General features: G+C 40.2%; 2 protein-coding genes across 2 annotated transcripts in view; one reads left to right on the top strand and one right to left on the bottom strand.

Moving 5' to 3' along the window:
• Window positions 1–14475, bottom strand: part of uggt2 (UDP-glucose glycoprotein glucosyltransferase 2) — a 50959-nt gene extending 36484 nt beyond the window's left edge. The window contains exons 1-13 of the mRNA XM_034693726.1: window positions 14413–14475; window positions 13838–13988; window positions 11326–11408; window positions 11072–11202; window positions 6044–6156; window positions 5763–5940; window positions 4305–4401; window positions 4147–4219; window positions 3101–3201; window positions 2795–2894; window positions 2292–2352; window positions 1957–2048; window positions 1654–1804 (exon numbers count right to left, since the gene is read on the bottom strand). Of these exons, the coding sequence (XP_034549617.1) occupies window positions 1654–1804; window positions 1957–2048; window positions 2292–2352; window positions 2795–2894; window positions 3101–3201; window positions 4147–4219; window positions 4305–4401; window positions 5763–5940; window positions 6044–6156; window positions 11072–11202; window positions 11326–11408; window positions 13838–13962 (1305 nt within the window). The 5' untranslated portion in view covers window positions 13963–13988; window positions 14413–14475. The remainder of the gene's footprint in view (window positions 1–1653; window positions 1805–1956; window positions 2049–2291; window positions 2353–2794; window positions 2895–3100; window positions 3202–4146; window positions 4220–4304; window positions 4402–5762; window positions 5941–6043; window positions 6157–11071; window positions 11203–11325; window positions 11409–13837; window positions 13989–14412) is intronic.
• A 2948-nt stretch (window positions 14476–17423) lies between these two features.
• The window catches only part of hs6st3b (heparan sulfate 6-O-sulfotransferase 3b), a 107073-nt gene continuing 103943 nt past the window's right edge, over window positions 17424–20553 (top strand). The window contains exon 1 of the mRNA XM_034693539.1: window positions 17424–18728. Coding sequence (XP_034549430.1) covers window positions 18181–18728 — 548 coding nt within the window. The 5' untranslated portion in view covers window positions 17424–18180. The remainder of the gene's footprint in view (window positions 18729–20553) is intronic.

A 20553-nucleotide genomic window follows, 5' to 3' on the forward strand; every position in this document is an offset into this window, starting at 1 on the left:
ACAAAGTTTGATTTAAGTCATCTGTGAGGATGGCAGAACTTAAGGTTCCCCCTCATTTTCCAGGACTGTCCAGGACTTTAAGGAGAATGCTTAAATAACTGTCCAGGACATTTTGCTTTTGTTTTTCATTCTCCATGACTGAAAAATTGGTCAACGGTTTTCCAGGTTTTTTCATGTGGGAACCTCGCTTTCTACATCTGATTTCACTGGACTTGTACTTATATTATGCTTTTCTAGTCTTTCTGAGCACTCAAAGCGCCTTTACACTACTCGTCACATTCACCCATTCACACCCATTCACCCACTGATGGTAGAGGCTGCTATGTAGTGATGGTCCATCAGTAGCTGATCTCATTCGTACACATTCACACACCGCTGAACAACAGCAGGAGCAATTTGGGTTTCAGTGTCTTGCTCAAGGACACTTCGGCATGTGATCGCAGGAGCTGGGATCGAACTACCAACCTCCGATTGATAGACGACCGACTCTACCCACTGAGCCCAAGCCGCTGGTCATGAGTAATTAAAATAATTTTACCACAATTTTGGAACATTCAAATATCAGTTATATCTATATCATCTAAAAAATGTCAATATGACCTCATCTTAAAAATATTTTTACAAATACTGTTGTAATTATAATAATAATAATGATCATTATTGTTACTATCATTACATTTTTTTTGTTTTTTTAATTTATTTTTAATATAAATATAAATATATTAATTTATTTCCGTTTCTTGTTATTATTTAATGATTAAATTGTCTTACTGTTATTGTTATAAGACACTGTTAATTACTTGTGTTCAACACAACTGTTAATTTGTTCTAATAAACAAATTTCATTTAAAGAAGTATATATATATATATATTTTTTTTCTCTCATTATTTTTGCTGGGCCCAGATTTACTGGGCTATTCTCTTGCTATTAACAACTTCACTCCTGAAGCATTTATTGAGGAGTACAAAGTGAACAGATTCATCCTAGATATCCTTTAACAGCCTTGCTAAATACAAAGGCACTTACCTATACGTAAAAAAAGCTTTGTTAGCATACAACTAAACAGTAATGTGAAAAGACTTCTGTCAGATCATCAGATGTTGACAAAATGTAATATGTAATATGTACCACATGTAACACAGAGAATGCTATTAGCTCTGGCTTTTCAATGATTGTGGGAATCAAAGCGGCACATTGATCCAACAATGCCGGCCAATCTGGCACAAACAGCAGCCTTTACAAGAATCTAACAAGCCTCCCCACGGTGCAATGTTTGACTAGATGGCACACTGTCATTATCCCTTGTGCTGTTTCTTTCCCCGCAAGTGTGTGTACGTATCTCTCAGTCACACACACTGCACATACGTCTCAAGAAGGGAAGATATAAACTGGAATGACAGAGCTTGGGGTTGGATGTGGTTTCGGCATTCTTTGGCATTTTTAGAAAAGTTGGAAAATTAAAATGACTCGAGGTTCTGAAATGAAAGTTGCGAGTTTTTAATTTGATTGCTTTTTCTTGGCTATCTTCCCAATTAATAACTGAAGTTAGCCTGGCAGGGTTGAGACTGTAGCTGAATGATTGATTGATCATTATACACCATGATGCGAATACACAAAGAGCAAGAACACCTGCAGCGCTGGAGACTGCTCACCATGATAGCTGGATGTCTGATATCTAAAGCATAGCTGTCATCCACCGTGTTCACAGGGAGCCTCAGCAGCTTGGCCTGCTGTTCTCCTTTAATGCCCAGGTTATGAAGCCCCTCCAGGACCCTCGCCTCTCCTCTGAGGATGTCTAAAATGCTGCAACAACACAGGTTACTTTATTAAACATACAAGCTGTGTGGACATGGTTCTGCTGTGAAACAAACTGTTGCCTCTGAACATGTGAGTTGGTATGTGGTCTTCCTGGGAGAGCAAAGGCAGACCTCTAATCTCTCCTGCTGGGTTCCTACCTGAAAGGGTTGTGAGTGTCCAGATCAATGTGCAGCCCATTGATAAAGAGCTCTCCGTCTCCAGGGTTTACACCAACAGTCTTACTGAGACGCTGGAAGAACAAGCTTCAAGTGTTAGTTGATTATCAAAACCCCTAAAACCCTCTGAAAATTAAAAAGGAAACGGTCATGAGATCTACAGAAGTGATAACAAGTAATAAAGTGAGCACAGGTACTTTTATCTTGTCATAGGATTTATTTCTGATGCAGATTAGAAACTCATGGCATGGTTTGGGATTTTATCAGAGAAGAACTTCCTGCACTATCAAGTGGAAAGGCTGCTTATGATACCGCACCTTTTGGTTCTCCTCAATTTCTTTTCTCATTTCCTGTTTTACGGCCACTCTTGTCAGTGATCTGTGGGAACAGTAAAACATGTACAGTCACCATCAGCTTTTACCGCGTCCCCAGCTGGCAGTAAAATGCCAGTTTTAATCTCCAAAAACCTGTGGGCCCTCAAGATGGTGCTTTTTCAGTCAATTCCCTGTAAACATCAGACTCTTACTCAGCACTTTCTGATGTTATTACAAACTGCCTGAGCCGAGCACACATCAAAAAGCTGGGAAGATCTCTGTATTGAGGACACACTTATGGCCGCTAATGCTCGAACAAATAGGTTTACAGAGGACATATTTTGATATTTATATTTCATCACATATTTGCAAAACAACATTTGTTGTGCCTCGCCTGATTCACACTTTGATCCACACAGTATGGCTCCGAACAATATGAGTTCTGGAGAAGGACCAAATGTGAGAGCCAGACAGCCAGAGAGACAAAGTGAGATAAATGTTCTTACCTGGCTTTGCTCGGGAAGTTTTGACTGAGATCTCGCATGAGCTTTAAGGCATCAAACTTTGGCACGGACATGATCCTGGCAGCTGCCTGGAAACTGAGATCTGTGGAGACCGACAACAGAATTCAGACATTAAACATTTATACATCGAAGAAGTCAGGACAATTCAAATCCTCGCAAAGAGATCAAAATAAAAGCAAGGGATGTACTCATTGGTGGGTTCCTCAAGTCAAAAAAGAAAAAGTACTTCTTCACTCACAAGCTCAAACAACAGAAATCCACATCTCTGTACTACAGAATAATGAATACCTTGCATTTCCCACACTTTGAGGGGGACCATGTCATTGGTGCTCTCCAGTAGATGTTTGCGAAGCTCGACAAGTTGTTCCTGGAGTTCAGGGTGAGATTTCCTGAAGAGGTGGAAGGAGAAAAAGCTTATCCGTCTCACAGCTACAACAGCAAGATGTCAAAAATCTTTATAGTGTATAACCATAGATGGATGCCATTTATCGAGTATGTAGAGAAACTGTCAGTCTCAGCAATTTAAAGCCAAATACTATGTCTGTGTGAGGTGATATTTAGATCTGTCTTATAACAATAATAATAATAATAATAATAATCTTTATTTATAGAGCACTTTTCAAAAACTATGTTACAAAGTGCTTTACAATGCCTCAAGGACATGTGCAAAAGAAAGAGCATATAAATGTCAATGTCCCTGTTTCTCAACTGACCTGTGATTTCTTTTTCTCCTTTCCTTTGAATGCAGGTAGTTTATAAACCTTGTTAGAACCTTACAGCTGAAATGTGTGTTGTGTTTTTTTGTAATTAATTTAAATGTATTATTTCTATTTTCATCATTTTTTGTATAATTTGTTTCAAGTCATGACCACTTATTTAGGGCCAGTTGTTGGCAATACTACAGCTCTCTCTCTCTCTTATTCTCCTCTATCCCTCTTTCCAACCCCAACACGGTCTCAGCAGATGGCTGTCTAACATGAGTCTGGTTCTGCTTGAGGTTTCTGACTGTTAAAAGGAAGTTTTTCCTCGCCGCTGTGACTAGCTAAATACCGCAAGGTGCAATGCTCATGGTGGATTAAGATGAGATAAGACTGAGTCCTGTCTGTAAGATGGGACTGGATCATATCCTGTCTTGATGTTGGGTCTTTGTTAATAATTTAACATAGAGTACGGTCTAGACCTGCCATGTTTGTAAAAGTGTGTCAACATTTGTTGTGATTTGGTGCTATACAAATAAAGATTGATTAACGGATATTGTTATAAATTGAAATGTTTAAATAAAGTGTTTAAAAAAATATTTACAGTGATGAACATGATACAATTTGGCAACTTACTTTAATATTCCAAAATTGAATCCCTGGACTTCGTCGTTGATATCCTCCTCAGCATTTGTAGCCGTTTTTGAATCTACACAGTGAAAAGATGTGTCATGATTTAGTGTTTTGGACGCATTGTGGTCGAACACGTAATGTTTGATAAGTTACAAACTGACCTTTCACTTTGGTGTCATCCACAGCTTTGTATTCTGTGTTTTTGATAGCCAACTCCACGCCGTACCCGGATAAAAGCATCTTATGAGGCTTTGGCTTCTAAAAATATAAAGAAGCAAAGTAATGGTGTTACAACAGTGTCGAGTTTGGTGTAGCTGCAGGGGGATGTTTTCTGCCTTCACCTATAGACACCATACGGAAGTATGTAGGCACTCTTTAACACCGCTCATCTGTCTTAGCCAGAGTTTCAACAGGCAATATATCAGTCATACAGTATTTCTACTGTCAGTCTCAAATCACAACATCGGAAATAGAGTGAAGAGCTCAAAGTTTGATGGGATGCCATTTTTCTATCAGGTTCACCAGCTTTCTGGTTTGCTAGATGTCCCCCTGTATACTGTGTTGTTAAACAGGACTGGCTAGGAGCAAAAGTAAGCTTAGGTGCAAAAAAAGGAGGCTGAATGCTGAAGACCTCTGAAAAATCCTCTTTTCTTGCAGGTTGCAGTTCTCACTACCCAGTTCCAGACTGCCTCAGGAAGTTTTCAGGGAGCTTGATGACACGGGTCTCAGTGGCTGAGCAGCAGCACATAAGCCTGACATCACCATGTGCCTCCAACCGTCAAACTATCTGCAGCAAAGTTTGGCTGAGGAGAGTATAAGAGGTAAATTATTAACCACTATCACGGCTCAAAATGTGGCAAAGATGTTCAGATGTCCACATTCTTTTCGACATGTAATGTATCTCTTGATATGATGCTTATAAGAAGGGTTTTTCTATGACAGTGTGCGTTATGAGCAGTATAACTCTTTACCTCTGGGAACACAAGGCATAGGGACTCGCCGGCAGACTCGCTGACATTCAACCTTGACACTTATGTCACTCATATTCAAAGCACTGCCTCAGTCTTTCACGGGCACAATCAGGACTCTTTCACGCCCACACTCCGCTTTTCTTCCACCAATAACACAACCATGTCTTTAGAAAAAAAAAAAAGAAAAAAAGAAAGGACCCTTCACTATAACAGGGGCACCTGTATCTCAGCTCCCTTTTGAGTTTTGAGGAATCTGTTGATGCGTTATGAACATTTGTTGGCGAGGCAATCTGGTCCCTGCTTTTGAATGTGTTACACTTAAGGAAATAATGAAGCACTTTTAAATTTCTGAAATTTTAACCATCACAGGAGTAAAGATGAAAAAGGTATTTCTTTGTACAGAGGAATAACTAAAGGTTACTGCAGGGATGATAGCTGTCAGATCAATACATATGCTGCATAGGTCCTCAAGCAGTACCTCTTAAAGCAGCACTGAGCTATTCTATGTGAAGAGAGATACCTATATATGCACCTGATAGATGATTACATGATCTATCAAATAGAAACTCATCGAAACACAATATTCTTGAGAACCTTTCACCAGTGGAACATCACCTTTAAAAGGACGGGAACAGCAATTTCACTCACCGCTACAAAGTGTCGCAGCACGTACACAAGTGTGCCCTCCCCAGCTTTCTCTGATAGCACCTTATGAAAGGAGGTGAATTTCTTGGTTCCTATCTCAGCATACAGGATCACAACTGGCACATCTGTTTTGTTGACTCCGGGGTATGTATGATCGTTCTTGTATAAATATGGTTTAGGCCTGCAGACATTTGGAAGAATATTTCAATATATAAAGCCGTCTATAAATGCATTTTAATAACAAATGTATCCGCAGAGGGAAGGACATGGCCGTTCTGTGTTACCTGCCTGCTGATGCCTTCAGGAGCTTCTTGATGTCCTTGGTGCTGCAGCTATGTTGACCATGGATGGAGACAAAGGCAGGGCAAGCCTCAGGTGGAGGTTCATCACTTGCTATCTGTTTGGAGCACAAGGGAGAGAAATGAACCACACCGGCTAAAACATACAACAATTTAAAGGTGACATATCACACTTTTTTCATCAATATATATTGGTCTAAGAGGTCCCCAAAACATGTCTTTAAAGTTTATGCTCAAAAAAACACTTTGAAATCAGATTTCGGCATGCCTAAAAATCCCTCTTCTTCAGTCCTCCTCAGAACACTCTGTTTTCTCTGTGACCACGCCCCCTCAGGAAGTGGATGGGCCTCAGCTGTCCAACACGTTGATCTAATGTTTACATGTTGGCTGAATATACACGGCTGCTCAGAGATCACGTTACTTCAACCCTCTGAATCTGATCCAGAATCTGATCCTGACGGAGAGGCGCCTGTAGCAGGAACTTTCTGAACGATTGGTCATAGATTTAGTGTTTCTTGTTGTTTTATTTATCAGTATGTCGACGTGTGTCTTGGTACACAGCTACGAACATGTAGCTATGTGGCTATGCTAACTAGCGCTAGCACTTATCCATGATAAATAAAAATCATCCACTAGATCTTCAAATCTGCATGCCTGGGGAGTAAACCCGACCTCTACAGCAGGACCTTTTTGAAGGATTGGTCACAGATTTAGTGTTTCTTGTTGTTTTATTTGTCAGTATGTCGACGTGTGTCTTGGTACACAGCTACAGCTATGAACATGTAGCTATGTGGCTATGCTAATTAGCGCTAGCACTTATCCATGACAAATAAAAATCATCCACTAGATCTTCAAATCTGCAGACGTGGGGAGTAAAACCGACCTCTGCCAGAAAGGCAGCGGGACCTTTCTGAAGAATTGGTCACAGATTCTGTTTCTTGTTGTTTTATTTGTCAGTATGTTGACGTGTGTCTTGGTACACAGCTACAGCTACGACATGTAGCTATGTGGCTATGCTAACTAGCGCTAGCACTTATCCATGATAAATAAAAATTATCCACTAGATCTTCAAATCTGCAGACGTGGGGAGTAAAACCGACCTTTGTGTTTATTAAGACAGCCTACAACTAGCATGCCTCCCTCCTAAGCTCCTTGTTAGCACACATTTGTGCAGGTAATGAAAAACGGAGGGGGGATTCAGTATTATTCTGACTCTGTGACAGACCGGATATTGTTGTTACGTAACAAAAACACGGAAGTCTGAAACGGCTCGTTTCACACACATTTACAGAAAGGTGTAGAAATCAAAACAGGGACAGAATGGATTTTTTTCATTCTTGGGGGGTTTGTAGACATGCCAGGGAAACATATTTCAGGTAAAGAACCATTAAAAAGTCGATTTTGCATGATATGTCACCTTTAAAGCTGCAGTAATGCCTCCACCATTTCCACGATCTCTAATATGTCCCCACTCAGGTTACTACAAATTGGAATGCATGTTTCGGTCTTTAGCAAAAAATACAAAATGGCAAAGTCTATTGTCACAGAGTCCAAATTTACCCCACACGCACTCTTGAACACAGGCTAGTTAATCAGTTAAGTGATTGATGTATTCTCAATATTCCCAAGTAATCACCAAACAATTTACACAGAGCAGCCCAACACTTCATTTCCCACACAAAAGGCCATTACTCACTCAAATGTTTAACACATCTGAAAATGAGAGAAATTTATCATCCAGTTCATCACTGTCACCAAAATTACATTTCTCCTCATTGTTGCTGAAACCAGGACAATCCTAGGACTAAAGAGTTGTGTACACAGAGTGCACTCCAGTGACAAGAGTAACCCAGGATTGAAGGAAGGTTAAGTCTACAGACATGAGAGGAGAATCCACTTCTTCATACTCCTGTCATGTCATTTCAACACCAGCAGATACAAATGTTTCTCAGGTCTCTTATATCACGTACACCTAGAGCTGGGCGATATCAAAAAAGCTGTTATCACAATAATATTTTTCAAATCAGTCGATATCCATAATTATCACAATGATTATCCAATTGTTATTTCATTTAAATTTTATAGTCAGATTATTGAAGAATCCAGATGGTTTGGTAGCTTGTGTCATGCTCTTCCTTTACCCACATCTAATAGCTTTTTAATTCTTCATCCACGCCTTCATAACCTCCCGACTTGACTATTGCAACAGCATTCTTTACGGCCTCCCCTCCACTGACCTCAAAGAACTTCAATATGTCCAGAATTCAGCTGCCCGGTTACTCACCCACTCCCACTCCAGAGCCCACATCACACCCATCCATCAGCACCTCCACTGGCTCCCCATTCAGCACCCAATCCACTTCAAGATCCAGCTCCTACAAAGCCCTCAAAAAACCTCGCCCCCTCATACCTGACCGACCTCCTCAAACGTCACTCCCCATCTCACCACCTCAGATCATCAGATGCCAATCTCCTGTCCCCTATCACCAAGTCCAAGCACCGCATCTTGGGGGACAGAGCCTTTGCCATCGCTGCCCCGGCTCTCTGGAACTCTCTCCCTCCGCACATCCACAACTCTAACTCACTTCAATCATTCAAAAATCACCTCAAGATCTACCTGTTCAAAAAAGCATGCAACACATGACCTCTACCCCCGCCCCACCTCTGTCCTTGTTCTGTTTTATTTTCCTGTTTTATTTTTACTTTTATTTTATGTAAAGCGACTTTGAGTATCAAGAAAAGCGCTATATAAATCCTATGAATTATTATTAATGTTATTATTATTATTATTATTAATGAAGTGTATTAAGTTAATAGCTAACGCCGAGTCGAAACAGTGTTAGACTAACGGCTCTGCTTTGAGCAGGTAGATTTTGAGCTTTCTTCAATGTCGCTGTCGCTTGTCTCAGCTGTGTTTACATTCCACTCCAAACGTCTTTTACCCTGCGACATGATTGGCTGTTCATTGCCATCTCCCTCTCCTGTTTAATGTTCAATGGCAACTAGCGTTTAAGACACATTAGCATCCCCTCCCTTTCCAGAGGTTGGGGGGGGTGTAATTACAGGTTTAAATATATCACATTTTTATTGAACATTTGTTATATTGAGAACAATTATATAAAGATAATTATCGTTATCGATTTATCGCCTAGCCCTACATATGCCTTTCATGTATTCACCTGATGTACAGTATGCAACTTACATTTAAAATGTGTAGACTTTAGAGGCATGCAGCAACACAAACTTGGTAGAAATGTTATATAATATTTATAAGTATGTTTAAATTACCTGAATATAAAAATAATTCAGAATCACTCAGAATGAGCCTCTTTTATCTACCTAACGAGCAGGTCCCCCTTCATGGAGGTTACTTAACATGCACTCTGATGCCTCCCGTGCCTAAAGGCCACAGGCTTCAGAGTCCCACCAACAGGAGGGATGAGCAAAGAAGCATTTCAATCTGGAACCTGATTGCTAAATACTGCTTAATATTCACATTTCTACACAGTGTAACTATAACAGTAGTATACAAAGTAAAATATGAAGACATCATCTGTTAGCTCTTGTTCTCAATCTGTCCCATTCCATTGAGAAGATCACTTCTTCAGATGGTTACATCTTATTCAGAGTATTGGTTGGACCACATCTGCCTGTTAAAAGGAAGTTTTTCCATGCTGCTGTAACTAGCTAAATACTGCAAGGTGCAATGCTCGTGGTGGATTAAGAGGAGCTAAGATCGAGTCCTGTCAGTAAGAGGGGACTGGATCTTATCCTGTCTTGATGTTTGGTCTTTGTTAATAATTTAACATAGAGTAAGGTCTAGACCTGCTATGTTTGTTAAAGTGCCTTGAGATACATTTGTTGTGATTTGGCGCAATACAATTAAAGATTGATTGATTGACTGCACAATCCTGCATGGACTGACAGTCCTTCAAAAGTGGATTAAGAACCCCTTCCTCCAAAATCAGTAAATTTGTGATGTGCTTGGGCTAGCAAGTAAGCCTTCCATCCTCAAGATTTCCTGTTTTAACCATATACCGTATAATTAATAGACGTAGTATCCTTGACGTCACCCATCTGTTCCTGAGCACTGTTTTGAAGCAAATCGTCGGCGGGAGCCATATTCGAAATGCTGAAGTCAACCTAACTGCTGTAGTTAGTGTGAGGTAAAGAGGCAGGCTTTGAGCCTCCTAGTCATCAGTGTTCCCGCCTGTCAATCAATCAGCTGTGCCTCTCATAATGGAAAACGTGTAATCTTAATATCTTCGAAATTGCAGCATAATGAAAAAATCAGCCCCCTACAGTGTGTGTCGATCGAGAGATAAGCTATCCAGACTACACTCATTTGTACCAGGTTGTAAACGTTTCTATTTCTGCTGTAAAGATCTGCTTTTTTGAATTTGTGCAATTTTTAACACTTTCGCATTGGCTTCAATTCTCGCAGCTTGAGGTTGCCTCTTGGTTTTAACTCCAGAAGCACTGTTTGTATGATGCTTACACAAACTGATGTATAAAATAACAAATTAGTCAATAGCTGTTTCTGATGCTGATGTTTCTGGCGTCACTTCTTTGTCAGTCTTCAATCAACACAAAATGATTTTGACAACATGAATCTGATTAAACTAAAGCATCAGAGCTAACACACTGGAGTTTAGACAGAGTATGGAACGCCTTATGGATGCTCACAGACAGCATGCTTATAAACTCTGTCACTGGATCAATTAAAGATAATTAAACTTACACTTCTAAATTCAGAGAGAAACCATAGAGATATACAAGTCCTGTTGTAAGAAAATTAGTTATCGACGTGGAGAATTTCACAGCAATTTGGGAATAATCACTGTCACTTCCAGACTGTGCCAAAACACTGAGGAAAACTAAAAGTGAGACCTGTGTGAGTACCCTGGGTCAATATGAGGATAAACAGACAGTATAACTGTCTCTGACAACAAGTGTACCGGTAATTTCCCATGATTCTTATAGAATTTTGTAGACATCACTTTTTTCACGTACCTGCTGGGATGCATGAACGGCTGGTGAGTACGACCGAAGCGCCAAAGCAAATTTTAGGAGGTTAACTTGAAGATCTGTGAGGAACTGGCCGGCCTTCTTTATGACCAAGTTGTAGTAGGAGCGCACAGACTCTGAGACACAACAACAACAGAGATAATGAGCTTACATGTCATGGTGCACATAAGTTCAAATCTAAATAGATTCAGTCTTTAAATCTCTACAATCACAGCAATGGTTTGGTTTAAACATCATACCTCCTTGTTTGTATACAGTCAGCTCTTTTACAGTGTCAACAAACTGCCAAAATTTCTCATTCCCATCTTCGCCAATGAACTCACTGCATCACACAAAAAAGGGGGAAAAAGGATCAGTCAATAACCACAGTATGTGCCTCAGTAATCCTTTTCGGACTGCCCGACAGTCACAGCCACACACCACTTCTTCTTTTATGTCTTCTGGTGACGTTTTTGCCCAACTTGTCTCCACTTTTGGATCTGTAATGTTCAGTGTGAGGTATCCATAGACTGTATAAATAATGGACGTAGTATCCGTGAAGTCACCCATCTGTTTCTAAAGCGTTGTTTTGAAGCCAATCGTCGGCGGGAACCATATTGGAAATGCTGAACTCAATCTGACTTCTGTCGAGCTAGTGTGAGGTAAAGAGTCAGGCTTTGAGCCTCCTAGCCAACAGCTACTGTGTTCCTGCCTATCAGTCAAGTCAGTCATGGGCAAAACTCGTAATTTTAATTTGCGTTGGAAAAAAATTCACCTCCCGCACAGTGTGTGCCGATAGAAGAATTAGCTTTTCAGACCGAAGCAGTTTTTTGAACCAAGCTGTAAACCCTTTTATTAATGAATGGATGTGTATTTAGTTTCCGGTGTTTCTATAGCCAGTCTCAAGAGGACGCTCGATGAACTGCAGTTTACATGGGCTTCATATTTTGAGACGGGAGGTTGCCGCTTGGATGTACCACACAGCATTTCAGTGAATACATTGAATGGCATGTAGTAGATTTTTTAAATTATCTGAATGTGTCTGCATACACAAGAGCCGTGAATCCCAAAATGGGTGGGGTGTGACCCCTGAGGGGCCCGGAGTCTTGAAAAAGCAACACACACAGTTCTGCAATGCCAGCAAATTAGGGCTAGTTTGTAAAAGGACTACCAGGTAAATGTAAGGCTGACAATGAGTCCATACCAAGCAGCAACCTGCAGTCTCAAAATATGAAGCCCAATGCGGAAGTGTTAAAAACTGCAGTTCATTGAGTGTCCGCTTCAGGCTGGCTGCAGGAACACCAGAAACCACATAGACACCCATTCAAAAGAGATGATCTTTGCAACATGTTTCAAAAAACAGTTTATGTTTGACTAGCTAATTCCTCTATCCGCACACACTGCAGGGGGTGAATTTTTTTCTATGTATGAAGTAACTGTTAATTACCATAACTTAACTAATGATGTATTAAACACGTTGTCATTACATGAAGTCATAGTGAGAGGATCATTGGTTCATGGTGAACAACAGGAATTAATTATAAATTCATACCGAAATTCATCATGAGTCATGCATTACTTCAACATGAATTAAGCATTTTTTCGCTAATAAAACTGTTCCATTATTGTAAAGTGATACCATATTTTCTGAAAATTAAAACTAGCATATGGTGTCTATTTTCCTACAGACTCAAGTATTTTCATTAGGTTACTTTACTGAAACTTCATAAAGTCAGTAGGTATAAAAACTAGAGTTTTAAAACATGTCTTGTTCGTTTCAAACTGTGTTTATCAGGGAGGTTTATGGTGCATCTGGGCTGCCTAACTCCATCAACATGTTTAGTCCCATATTTGTGAGAGCATGCAGGGACCAGGGAAGAGTATATTGGTCGTTAATCACCGAGGCATGCTTTTGAGTGAATCGGTTTTTAAAAATATCAATTCATTCCTCAGAAGACGGAAAACTGTGGACAAGAGAAACCATAGCTTGACTCAGGGGGGATTCTAGGATCTGATGTTTAGGGGGGCTGAGCAGGGCAAGATAAATTTCACTGTTTTGTTCATTTTAATGCGATTTCATTCCCACATTTGTGAAAGAAAAGTATATGAATTTTTGGGAAAGTCTGTGACTAAACCATCAAATCTGATAAAAGGTTATTTAAATGCTGAGCCACAGCAAAAGAGAAATGGATTGGAATCGTAAAATAAACATATAGTAACCGTAATTTCTGAGGAAAGACAACTCCTTTTGATACAGCAGCTCCTCAACATATACATAAACAGTGTGTATGTTCCTTGAGTAAACCAGCCCCCTAAAGTGAGCACTAAAAAATACCAAAAATTGAAATTGGAGTTATTTTTTGGACTTTCATTTGCACAACATGTAAAACGAGGTGGAGCTGCTGTATTTTTGTTTTTAAAATATTATGTTTCAACCAAGTACTATATGGTTTTGAAACTTTTCTAGCTTGTTAAAAAGGACATACAGTCAAAAAATAAAAATCTCTCAAATTTTAGGGGTGCTGGGATTCAATTTAGAGGGGCTTCAGCACCCCCAAAAATGGGCTAGAACCGCCAATGGCTTGACTCTATAAACATTTAATGTGAAACTTTAACATCGTTGTTAAATGAGGTTTGCATTGTGCACCTTGAATGTATCATTGTATATAGTGTTGTTGTGATTGTGTGTAACTTTGTCATATTTGTATTGAACTTTAATAAAATTTATAAAAGCAAAAAAAAAAAAAAAGGAAAAAAGGAAAAGTATATTACCTTGTCTCCAGGAGGAAAGGCGTCATTGTCCACTTTGCTTTTAAGCTGGCAGTGACACCTTTGGGTGCTGACATGGCATGGTTAGTGTTCAGCAGCAGTAGTGCCAGCACAATAAGGTTCCTCATTATCTCCACCGAGATGTAACATGAACCTACAGTAGCAGAAAGCAAGCAGCGTCAGTGACAGCTTCTGTGGGTTCTTAAGAGGCTCAAGACAGTGCCACGTCGGTACTCCTAAAGTCTTGTGTAAACCACAACACCGGTACACATGTATGTCTCGAAACGCCCTAGAAACACAACATACACAATTGTGAAAGATGCTGGCCAATGTTAGATGAAAAAATAACTCAGGTCGACCTATCAGCTAGTCCTTAAAATAACGGTCTTTAAGAAGGACCACAGAGAGCAGACTAAACTTAACTTAGCAGAAGCTTTAAAAGTAGCAGCCTCGTATGAAAACGATAGGCTATTATGAGTTATCATACACAGTTTACAAACACTCTTTACAACAAACATATAACGGTATTAAAACTATAAAACCCTTTGTTCCCGTGTTGCTAATAATATAACCCTCACCCCGTTACTGATGTGAAGGGCTTCAGTATTTAGGGCTGCTAGCAGCTTGAACCGCTTGAACAGCTAGCATGTTGCCGTGGATGCCGCATATTGAGGTGGCTTGCGCAGGCCGGTCATTAAATCTGAGGCAAATGTTAAACTAAAAATAAAGCATGTTAATGACTGGGTTAAAGCACAGTTTTAAAGCTTAGTAATCCGAATATAATGATGAGAAGGGGTTGCTAGTTATTTAAAAAACGATGGTAAATTACTAATCTATTCAGGCACAGCGCGAGACAGCTAAAGAGACAGACGCTGCAGCTCAAACATTTCCCCACCAAACACTGCAGCATGTTATTATGTCTGCAATGAATGAGTGGGGCAATGTATTAAACGATGTAGTTTTGATTCCAACGTGTTGTTTGCGACGAGTTGAGGCAGCACGTGTAACTGGGCTGTTGTTTCACCAGTTAAGTTAAAAGTTATAGCATGTCATCCATTAATTCGGTGTCAAACAAACATGTTTAGGAAGAGATATCCTAAGTCATCTGTGTTAGTATAATCAGCTTCTTCTAACAGCCCTTCCCTGTGCTCTTAAAAAACAGCTTGCAAAAGATGCTTGAAGATTTAAAGAAGACAATTTCAACTCTGATGATACCACAGGGTGAGTTTTGCAGACCTTGTCAAGTTTCCTCCAAAGCTCCAGAGGGCATTTAACAACTGTTTCTTCAGGCGGTGGTCCTCCCCACGCCCAATCAGCTGATCCGGGTGAGTGAAGAATCCCTTCAAAATATGTTTGGTGTCAAGTTACTTTCACACAAGCTTGAGGTTTTTAGCTACTGTCTATTAAAACTGAATGACAAACTGATGAATTTATCAAAAATATTAACTCACTTAAAGCCACCATGATAAGCTCTTATTTTTATGTATCCTGGTCAGCCCATGTGAACAAAGTGAAAACATGTTGTCCTTATTTTGTTCTTGTGTCACTCTGAATATGCCTGAGAAAGGTTTCTTTTCCTGACAAAAAAAATCTGATCCTGCTTTCTTTCAATGGTCCAATATGTCCCTTTGAATCTTTGATGTGGACATTTCAACAAAAAGGCAGTTTTGGCATCATAGGCTACATTTGAATTGCCTTGTCCTTAACCTACCTTGGCAGCAGTAAGATAATCAGCTTTTGTAAATAGTCATTCACTGAGAGTCTTGTTTGCCTTTGTAGGTCATACAGAGGCATTGATATGCATTTCAAATTGTTTGATAACCAGCCAAAAAAACCCTACAGATGCTATAAGATAGATAGATAGATAGATAGATAGATAGATAGATAGATAGATAGATAGATAGATAGATTTGTAGGCCGAATCCTTTTCTACTTTTACTTGTACAGTTTTACATTTTTTGGCATTTTTAAAAAACATTCAGTTTGTTTTAACTTTGGTGACCCCTGTGGACAAAGTGTTACATCTTATCTCCTTGCTTATATTGTCTTGAAAACAACGTTTTCTGATGGAAAATCTCATCCTGCTTTCTTATAGCAGTTTGAACACTTGAGATCTTTGCCATGGAATCTGAACAAAGGTCAATTCACACTGTATAGTTATTGACTTGTCTTAAAACTAAGCTGGCGGCAGCACTGAGAGACACTGAAAACATCCACATAAATACAGTTAATCTTGTTGCTGATGGTCTTGTTTGCTTTTGTAGGTCACACAGAGGCATCAGTATTCATTTCAGTCTGTTTGAAAACAGGCCAAAAACCTTCTCACTTGGGCTTTAAAAATATGTTGGCATCAGGTCATTCTGTGATTAAAAAGAAAGAATGCATAGAAAAATGATAGATGGATAGATTAGATGAGATGTTAAGCCTATACTGTTAGTTATTAAGTCCACATGGCATATGTTCTACTTTTACTGACAAACAGTACTTTTACATTAAAAAGCAGTGGCGTACTCAGGCTGTTTGAGGGGCAGGGGCATTCTGGTGAATACTTATGTGACCATTTGTGCTGGAAATTGAATTATGAAAAAGGAAACCACAAAACTATTTATTTATTTCTATATTATTGATTATATTACATAATTAACAAAACATAACATTATGAACTTTTTTTTATAAACATTTTATACAATTGAGGGGCATCGAGAGGGCACTTTTTCTACGTTTTATATATTTGATGGGCATCAATAGGGCGCTTTTTAATTATTTTTTTACATCAGAGGGGCATCAAGAGGGCACTTTTTCTACATTTTCTACATTTGAGGAGCATCCAGCGGGGAACTTTTTTTACATTTAAGTGGCATCAAGAGGGCACTTTTTCTACGTTTTATACATGTAAGGTGCATTGAGAGGGCAATTTTTTTGCGTTTATACATTTGAGGGGAATCCAGAGGGAACTTTTTTTTAATGTTTTTTACATTGGTGGGGCATCTAGAGGGCACTTTTTCATGCATTTTTCTCTGAAAGGGCACCAGAGAAGGCAATCTTTTATTGTTTTATCTTCTACAGTGGAATCCAAAAGGGCACTTTTTAATTTTTTTTGTACATTAGAAGGGCATTCACAGGTCACTTTCTTACGTTTTATACATGTGTAGTGCATCGAGACGGCACTTTTTTGAATTTTATACATTTGAGGAGCATCAAGAGGGCACTTTTTTACATTCTATACATTTAAGTGGCATCCAGAGGGCACTTTTTTTGTTTTTTACATAGGTGGGGCATCCAGATGACACTTTTTCATGCAGGCCGGTGGCCCCCCTCTAGGCCCTGAGTACACCACTGTGTAAAAGTACTTGTTTATAACGTGTTAGAGTCTCGAAGTTTGAATAACTTTATCAGACATTGTTCTGTATATGCTCCATGATTGCACAAGTTTTAAAACGGTTCTAATTAATGAAACTATAACCATTACTGCTGCAGAGAAAGCAGCTGTTTCACTTAATTACCTCCCTTAACAATAGGCCTATTGTCATTTAAGCATATTAAAGTGGACTGTTTAAAAGGACTACATCTACAGTCTGTAAGCAGAGGGATAGTGCTATAGTCCATCTCTTTAATCAGAAAAGGTCACACTCGGATGAATAGGCTTTAAAAAAGTTCCGGCGGATTTGGTATTTATATGGGCTTAAATCTCCATGTTGTCTCCAGCTCAGAGTCCGGATGGGCTACTAGCTTTGCACTGTGTTAGACAAGATTATAGGGCAGACGGGATGGGATGTAGGAGCTCTCCTAGCTCAACCACTATACCACGACGATGAGAGCAGAACGCACATTTGTCGGCTGGGATGCAGCAGCAGCAGCAGCAGCAGCAGCATCCTCCTCTCCTCTCTGTGAACAGCTCTGATTCAGCACACTCAGTCAGACCGCCAACGAGGATGCCGCCGGTAGGATGCAGACTAACAGTCCAAGCTGTGAGACATTTCTGCTGAGATAAGTCTGCACACTGCGATTTAGACTGGGATCAGCACCAAAGAAGAAGACTAAACTTATCAGCTGCCTCATTTTCAACTTGATCCCGGAGTGTGTGGCTGCTGCACGGATCTCTAGAAGTTGGACTGTGAAATGTTAATGCCATGACTCTTGACTTTGGACAAGATTTCCAGCGCAGTGCAGCCTGTGTGCCGTGTGTTTGTCACCATAAGGTGGACTTCGTCTTTAGTCCTATTTGATCAACGTGTTGCATTTGAATATAACGCATCTATCCGAGGCTATGGAGGAGTATTGATCCCAGAACAACCCATGGGTGCTGCTTATTATTCACAGTAATGGAATGAAGACACTATCCAGATATGATGGATGATAGATCCAGTAAGCTCATCTTGGTTCCTATTTTAGCCGTGCTTTTTGTTATGATCGGTTATCAGTACATATGCCCCGCTGGCAGCAACTCGTGCCACTTTAAGGCTGAGGAGAAATTGAGGGGGGTGAGCCTACTTTCCACCCCGTACATGGACAGCGATGATTTCTACAGAGACCAAGACCTGGAGGATGACAGCCCGCCTAAAGTACCGTCCAAATTCAACTTCACCGAGAGAGACCTCGGCAGACACGTGGAGTTCAACATCAAAGGGGACGACGTGATAGTGTTCCTGCACATCCAGAAGACCGGAGGAACCACTTTCGGGAGACACTTGGTGAGGAATATTCGGTTGGAGCAGCCGTGCGATTGCAAGCCAGGGCAGAAGAAATGCACATGCCACCGGCCAGGGAAAAAGGAGTCCTGGCTCTTCTCCCGGTTCTCTACCGGCTGGAGCTGCGGACTGCATGCTGACTGGACCGAGCTAACGAACTGTGTACCTGTCATTATGGATAAGAAGGAGGCCCAGAGGAACAAAAGGTAAACGTGTGTGCGTGTGTGTGTGTGTGTGTGTGTGTGTGTGTGTTTGTGCGTGCGTGCGTGTGTGTGTGCATGAAGCAAGGACAAGCTTTGCAAACCACCAGAGCCACAGAACAAGTGTGTCCAAGAAAATAGGCATTCAAGAAGGATGCTTAGTGCCCCCCCAAAAACCACAGGAGCCCCATGATAAATGTAAAACTCTAGTTTAATTTGGTCCTGGTGTAATCCTGCCTACTGCCCGGAATAGAAAAGTGAGCAGTGAGGAGTGATGGATGGGATGGATACTTGTGGAGTCCCCAAAGGAGTGAGTATAAGTCAGAAACAACAGAGCTTACCCTTTACTGTCATCAGTGTATGGTTGAAAATCAGAGATTATAAAGAGACATACACAGCAAAAGAAAGGAGATTGCTGTGCTCCCCCCCCCTCTCTTTGTGTTCACAGCAGCCTCTCACAATCACCTTGTTTGTGCCCATCTGTGCAGGTGCTTTGATTCTCCCAAAGTGTGCACTCAATCAGCTGTATTGAACCCATCACTGGACTCTCCTTTCCAAAGACAGAAATTGTGTATGTTGTGAGCCTGCTGTTCAAACGTTAAGACATATTGTGGATCACTTGATAGACTAAGAAGTTAATGACAGCACACATTCTTAATTAATAAGGATATGTCAAACGATGAGTGATTTTTATTGCTGGAATTGCATCCCTGTCCAAAGTTGGCATGTATTCTACTCAAACCTGACTCATGCACTCATTCAAACACATCTCTCTCTGCATCCTTGACCTTTGTGTCCCGTGTGATGTTTCACCTAGACCCCTTTGACTTTTTGCCGGCTCACTGAACCAGTGCACTGCTACTGTACCGCAAACACTGTCTCAACATTTAAGGCCGTCCTGTTTCAGAACTGAGTTTTTATAACCTCAAGACGCTTGATTTTCCAGAAGTGATCCAAGAGCAGAAGTAACTCATTTGAAATGCTCTATCTTCCCAGTATTATCAGTCATAGACAACACATTTGCAGTTGCTTGTTAATTAATAGGATAGTGATGTAGCACAATGACTAAAGGAGGCAGATTTTAATGAACTAGTCTCTGCAGGAACATTTTTTGTGTTTTCACTCAGCAGAGTAGAGAGAGTTGTGTATTTTTCATAGCTGTTAGTGTTTCTGGTGTGACTCATTCATAAATTTGCATTACAGTTTAGGCTGTTCATTAAAATAACACATTAAGGGTCTATTAGTGAGACACTTATCCTCACAGTTAAGTGTATTTCCACATGAAAAAGCATAGACCTAAGCCTTGTCACAGAAAGCTGAATTTTTTAACCACAGAGTATTTCCCTCTGTGTTTTGGAAAAATACAATCTTACACCGAGGTACACGAGCGCATGATTTATTTCTGCTGTGCCAAGTGTTTCCTTTACTCAGGGAAGTGCTCAGTTGATGCGACAGCTCTTCATTTCACAGCTGCAGCATCTATTCTGCACTTACAGTCCTTGCAGCTCTTGTTCTTTAGTGGGCTCCCGCAGCAGCTATTCTGAGATAATTCTGCCTCGACCAGGACTGTTGGCAGACACACTATGTTAGACCCGCTCACTAACCAGCCACAGCACACAGCACATTTGCTAAATGAGATGACTAATGGTATTATGCAGATTTTGGTCTTCATACTAATATTTTGTATGAATAATGCCTTAATTAAAATATCTTACATGGTGAAAGGGCAGAGTATAAAAGCAAATATGCACAGTGAAAAAGGTAATTTCTATTAAGATGCATTTGTTATAAAAAAAATCTTGGACCACTTAAGGATGCAGTTGGGAATACC

This window comes from Notolabrus celidotus, chromosome 10 (genome assembly GCF_009762535.1).
Source record: "Notolabrus celidotus isolate fNotCel1 chromosome 10, fNotCel1.pri, whole genome shotgun sequence".
NCBI lineage: Eukaryota > Metazoa > Chordata > Actinopteri > Labriformes > Labridae > Notolabrus > Notolabrus celidotus.